The 6,679-nt window shown below is 39.9% G+C and overlaps 1 protein-coding gene across 1 annotated transcript; it reads right to left on the reverse strand.

Moving 5' to 3' along the window:
• Positions 1–1,916: 1,916 nt before the first annotated feature.
• On the reverse strand, positions 1,917–5,415 carry cnga1b (cyclic nucleotide gated channel subunit alpha 1b). Its single transcript, XM_056733472.1, has 8 exons — positions 5,327–5,415; positions 5,081–5,143; positions 4,598–4,633; positions 4,412–4,510; positions 4,185–4,289; positions 3,677–3,783; positions 2,453–3,603; positions 1,917–2,168 (listed from the first exon to the last, which is right to left on the reverse strand). Exons 1-8 carry the CDS (start codon positions 5,413–5,415, stop codon positions 1,917–1,919), a joined length of 1,902 nt encoding a protein of 633 aa, XP_056589450.1.
• Between the last annotated feature and the right edge of the window lie 1,264 nt (positions 5,416–6,679).

A 6,679-nucleotide genomic window follows, 5' to 3' on the forward strand; every position in this document is an offset into this window, starting at 1 on the left:
ATGTATAAAAACACTAGTTGATTAAGGTAATGTGGGGACATGTTTAAGGTCTGCAGTTAGCACAAGGCCCTAAAATGGAAGAAATGTCAACTGTGTTACTTGTCAACTGTGTTACCCATCAAGTGTAACACAGGTGACAGGGATTAACACGGTTGACAATGTTGGCTGGGTTTCTTGTCATAGTTTATGCCTATATTGAGTATTGTTGATAAAAACATACATTAACTATTGTTATAACACAGGAATGACATGGTAAAATATGAACAAGTGTAATTACATAGTAATAGTTATTTTCTAAAAACATGTGATTCACAATAAAGGGATTAATTTAACTAATCTTAACACTATTATATTATCTATATATTACACTGAATAAATCATTACACTCGATTAAAGGAGCATTCCATAGCTTTTCAGCAAAATCTATATCTCCAGAAATATACGTATATCAACAAACAAGGATTTCATGAAGTATGGTTCATTTTTATATGATTTCATGGTTTGGAATGGTGGGTTTCTGCTGACATTTATTTAATGTGATCCCAATGAAGCAAGGTTGAAAAACTATAAAGTGCTCTTAATCTTGTTTTAGGGAAATGATGTTATCTGCTGCTGAGAAGCAGCGCCAGTACAGGACTCAGCGTGATGCTGATCCTGAGAGAAGGGCTGCGTATTTACAAAAACATAGAGAGACGTGGCATGAGGACTAAAAAAAAAGTTTTTGTTTGTTTTCTCCATTGTTTCAAGAGAGTTAATTAATTACTTGTTGCTGAAACTTGTCAAAATAAAAAGGTTTTATTTTAAAGAAAGGTTTCTCTTTTTCTCCTAATGCATCCTGTCAACCGTGTTACTTCTGTCAACTGTGTTACTTTATCTGTCAATTGTGTTACGTGTGATTTTTGTGTCATAAATCTTTATTTGAAGGCTAAAATTTTATAAAAATGATAAAAAGGACATCTCTAGAGTGAACAGTATTACATAAAGACGTTGAATAACTCTAAATTCAGTGTAAAGGAGTATTATGTTGAAAAAATATCTATTGATGATAGTATACCAACGAATATCCGTTATTCAGTTTAAAATTAAAAATAAATCAGTTAGACATACAACCTCAAACCCCCTGGTGAATAGACTCAATAACTTTCAAACAAATGCTTTATCATATGTGTAGTACTTCATTTATTTCTTCTATGACACCACTTTTGTCTGTAACACAGTTGACAAAACAATTAATCAAATATTTATTTTCAATTAAATATTTAAAAAGTAATTTGAGCTTAAGCTTGGCAACTAATGAATTTAGAACAATATGGGGGTATATTATGGAAACAACTAGATTATTTTGTAGAAAAGCACACTGATTTCTTCACTTTTTTGTTGACCTGAAATGTACCCCTAATTATAGAATGACCCTTAAAAGGGAGGGTTTTAAGGTCATAATCCCATGTAAGGATGAGACTGATACCTCATAGTGTGTCGAACAACACAACACAACACAAAACCCTGAATATAGGGCATTTTCCAAATGGAAGTGATCAGCCCTGTGACCTGAAGTGAGCTCTCTGGGTGAGGTATAACACCGTTTCGTGAAGGGGATGACTGATCAAATGTTAGTGACAACGCCCCACGTCCACACAGAATCCACAGTTGTTACAAATAAACAATATTTATATTGTTGAATGATGTATAATTGTGTCTTGTTTCTATCTGCTTTTTTACTCTGGTGTTTAAAAATGAAATATAAGATTTTACCAAACACAGCAGCCATAGTATTACAAACTAAACCTTTTTATTTTACATATGGGAGGTTGAGTAGAGATTAAAAACGAATGTTCCGCAGATTTCTTTTTATTCTATGATGAATGAACACACCTGCTTTTGATCATACAGAGACATTTGTTTCTTTCTTTCTTTGTTTACTTTTCTGCATCTTCTGTCTTCTGGAGGGTCGGCTGTTCTGGTAGCAGCTCTCCGCCCGAGGTCGTGATCGTTTTCTCTAATTTTGTGATTCGTTTCTTCATTTTGGCCTGGACAGCTTCTTGTTCGGCTAACAGGCGGGCGAAGCGGGTCTGCAGTTCATCCATTACGCTGCTGATCCTGAAGACTTTCTCCTCCATGTCTTTGGGATCGGGGCCCTGCTTGGCCAGCTCCAAATCCAGCAGATTGTCCTAAAGAGGAAAAGGATCAAATGTAAAGACGTGTGTTTGTGTAGCTGCTGGGCATTCACATGTTTTCCATCAAATATGCAAGGCACACTATTCCTAAACATAGAGTGAATTCCTCAAAGCCTTTCCACATAAAATGAAAAAACAGCATATCAGAGGAAGGGTTCTGAAAGCATTTCACGTATTTGACAGCCAATGTAGTGAAGAGAAAGGAAGGAAGGAAAGCCAATATCAATTTGGAAAAGCATGTGATAGGCCTTTCGGAAGTCGTTGGTGTACATTCATACCTTCATAAGGATCTGCCTTCCCTTCTCCTCCAGCATGGCTTTAGCATCCGGGTATTCAGTCAGCGCCTCCATCAGGTCATCTTTGGACAGACAAAACAGGTCGGAATAGCCAATGCTGCGGATGTTGGCAGTTCGACGATTTCCCGCCCTACTGCCCTTGATGTTTAGAATGCTGATCTCTCCAAAGTAGCTGCCGTCGCTCAGGACCACAAACTGAGTGACCCCGTCGTCGGCCACCACAGCGAGTTTTCCTTCTTTGATGATGTACATCTCACGGCCAATGTCGCCCTTCTTGCAAATGTAGTCGCCTGGGCTGTAGACCTGAGGCTGAAGCTTGAGCACCAGCTCCACCAGCAGTCCGGCCTCACAGTCTGCGAAAATGCGCACCTTTTTCAGGGTGTCCAGGTGGACGTTTATAGCGATCTCCGCCCTGAGCTTGTCTGGCAGGTACTTCAGGACCTCTCTCTCGTCCACTGCTTTCTTATTGGTCCACAAGAAATCGAACCATTTGATGACTCGTTTCTCCAGGTCTTTGGTGACTTTTCGGAAACTCATGTACTGTTTGATAGCGTCGATTCGAGCCTGGAAATCTGCTCGTGCCGCGTTGGCGTTGGTGATCATGGAGCCCACGTTACCGACGATGGTAGCGAAAATCAGCACGCCCACCAGGAAGTCGGTTACCACAAAGAAGTACTCTGAGTTTTGAACGGGGGGGGGAGTCTCGCCAATGGTCGTAAGAGTCAGGGTCGACCAGTACATGCTGTATGCGTACTTTCTCACCAGCCGGCCGAACTCGGGGTCCGTGGTGTCCGGATACACGAAGGCGTCCGTTCCGAAGCCGATTGCCTTGGAGAACGAGTAATACATGCAGGCGTTCCAGTGGATGATGATCACAATGTACATCACCAGGTTGGAGATTCGGAACACGTTGGGAAAGTTTGTCCGCGTCTCCGTGCGTTGGAAAAACTCGAACAAGCGATTGACCCTCAGCAACTTGTTCATGCGGATCTCAGGGTAGTTCAGGCCAAAGTAAAAGTAGAGAATGTCGGTTGGAATCATGGAGGCCAGGTCCAGTTTGAACTGAATGCTCTCCATATAGCGATGCTGAAGTTTCTTCTCATCCTTCACCAAAAGACCCTGCTCCAGATATCCTGCATAAAAGGCAGAAACACGCTCGGTGTTCAGAGATTTGTTGCATTCGGCTGAAAGAGCGCCATATCTCACCTGTTCTAGTCCTGAACATCATGTCGGCCAGATACACCAGATCAGACCCGGAATCCAGAAGGAACCAGTATATCAAATAATCCTCCTGCAATTCCTCAAAACAAGCTCTGAGAGAGAGAATCATTACCGCTTTAGAGGGATACTTCACCCAGAATGCTTATAACTAGACAGATTCCCCCCCCATACAAAAGTGACCCAGAAGTGTTTGCTGTCCTGCATTCTTCAAAATGTCTTCTATTGTGTTCAACAGAACAAACTACATTGTCAAGTACTTTTTACTACTGTGGGATTCAATCTGGTTATCCAAATATTTTTCTCTGTGTTCATCAGAACAAAGGTGAGTAAATGATGACAGAATTTTCCTTTTGGGGTAAAATGTATCCTTTTAATTGCTTGTGATGGACATGTAAATCAGTCAATCTTCATTTTCAATTACTCCAAGGCCAGAGTTTTTTTACTGACACAGAATAAGCAGATATATTTGTTCTCATCTGTAATATTCAAGCACCTGGCTATGATGAAAATCCAGTTGTACATTACAGGACACGTGATGATAAACAGCCAGTGGTAGTACATGTTTCCCGCTGGATCCACCACATAGATCTCCTTCGGTCTGAAACACATCATTCATTCATTTTCAAATGTAGACAAACATACGGTTCCACTAACATCAGCCAGCGGAATCATAAAAATACATATGTCTTATTGTCGTGTCGTGCTTCCCCATAAACGTACTCCTCTTTCTTTACATTGACCTCTTTCGCCTTCTCTTCTGGCTCTTTCTTCTTCTTCTCCTCCTCCATCTTTTCCTTTTTCTCTTTCTTCTCCTTTTTCCTGAAGTGTCACAAATATTGTGACAAGGTCATGCAAGGTCACATCACTTCACATGCAGCATGAATGAAATAAATGATCTTATCTCACTCTTTCTTCTGCTTCTTTTTCTTCTGCTTTTCTTCTCTGTGAACATTGAAAGACATGTCATGCATATCCATGTGCAAATGTGTGTTGTGTTGTATGTACATGTCATTGTTTGTATAACGTTTTTTCAAACTTCTTGTTTTACACAAGCTTTACAGAAATTCGGGCATTGAAGGAATCATGTCGGCTCAGACTCTGTTACTTCAGTTAAACACAAAACATATGAAATTGTGGTTATCTGATACGTGTCTCGACATGCTCCAAAAAGCACAAACATCTCTCATTAAAGGAAGGCAGATGACTCCAGCGGGTCAGGAAAATGTTTCAGCTTATTTCACGAAAGCTCAAGCTAAGATAAAAGTGTTTTTGTTGTACGTTCATCAGGACGTGTATTCCTTGGAAATAATTTGACCCTTGGGCAGGTAAGGTCAAGGGTCACTGCAGATGAGGGTTTGCGCTATAATGGATGTGTTTGTGTTTACTTACTCTGCGTTGTTATTGTTGTTGTTGCCGTTGATGTCAGGGTTAGGATCTGGCTGCTTTTGTTCACTTTAGAAAAACATTCACTAATTTACAAAGCATCCAAAGATTCTGGGTTACCACCAATGATGATTTATCTGGGCCACTACTGACCAACATGAATATCAGTCATCATCAATTAATGATTCTTTATAAATGAACAATGTTAATCATCTATTTTCATTTATCTATCACCCATAATGCATCACTCACATCATTTCCTCTTTGTTGCCCACTGTGACTTCGCCCACCTCCTCCAAGAGAGTCGTGGGCGGGTCCAGAGGCCTCACACGAGCAGACATCTTCGCTGATTTGTCACTCCACCTTTCTGTCACACAGTACTGCGGTGTGGTTTTTTATTGAATAACATGCAGAACTATTTCCAGACCATTGAAATGATTCACGGCATTATAAATCCTATCAGAAGAACCCTACATCTGTTATTTATAACAGAGCCATAAAAAGTTGATCAATCATGTGAAAAAGAAACCTGGATTCCTATTTAAACAAAACAGACTATGAGGAAATCCCCTAAATTTTTCATAAACATACACAACATTTGTTGCCTTCTTGTTTGTAACAGTGAAGAATAAAAAGTGTCTCTCACCTTCTGAACGCTGTGCTGTTGTCATAACAGGTGTGAACGCAAACACACAAACACATTCTTACACAAACCTACTCGATCCCTTGTGGAACTGCCAGATGTTCTCTAAACTGGAATCGTGGTCATTTTGCTCCGTATTTCTAAATGATCGCAGACTGCCGGTGGATTTCACGATGGGACAGTGAGATTTAGGATTAGAAGGGATGGAAATGACAGTGACTGGGTCACACACACATACACGCCCGCGAACGCGCACACACACACACACACACACACACACACACACGGTTTCTGAATACGTAGGGAGTGAAAATGAAAAATTCCTCGAGAAATCAACTTCATCAGAATTCTCTTGTGTTTTGATTTTCTCATGCCTGAAATATATTCAACTAACCTCTCGTGACCAATCATTTATGGGTTACATATCAGTCATTAGAGTATTTCTGAAGCCGTGGGTTCTGTAACTCCAAACCATTTCATCATGTTTGTATATTATTGAACGTGTTAACACATGTAACGTGTGTATGTTCACCTTGAATGTGCCATGTATAGGGATTATCTTTCTGATATTATGCCTTGTCAGCCTTCTGCAGAATTGACCCATAATCTTATTAATCCTGTTTAACACCTCACTGTCCATCCAGTCAGTTTACATGAGAGCATATGATGCACACAACACATGAAACTCACACCACCGCTTCAGACCACTGTTCTGCTGAAACTAACACGCATGTGTAATCTAGCCTGGAAACCATTTGCTTTAAACTGTCTCAGCATATAAGGTTAATATAGGAGAACATTATTTTTAACATTAAAAACGTTTTTTGGCCCTGAACTATTATGCTGTGTGTATCAATTATTTGACACATCACAGAACAAGATTTCTTCATTTAGAAAACAGTATTTCTTCTATGAAAGTACAAACACCTAACTTACTGTAACACATGATCAACATATTAGAG

The sequence above is a fragment of the Triplophysa dalaica genome, chromosome 20 (genome assembly GCF_015846415.1).
Source record: "Triplophysa dalaica isolate WHDGS20190420 chromosome 20, ASM1584641v1, whole genome shotgun sequence".
Taxonomy (NCBI): domain Eukaryota; kingdom Metazoa; phylum Chordata; class Actinopteri; order Cypriniformes; family Nemacheilidae; genus Triplophysa; species Triplophysa dalaica.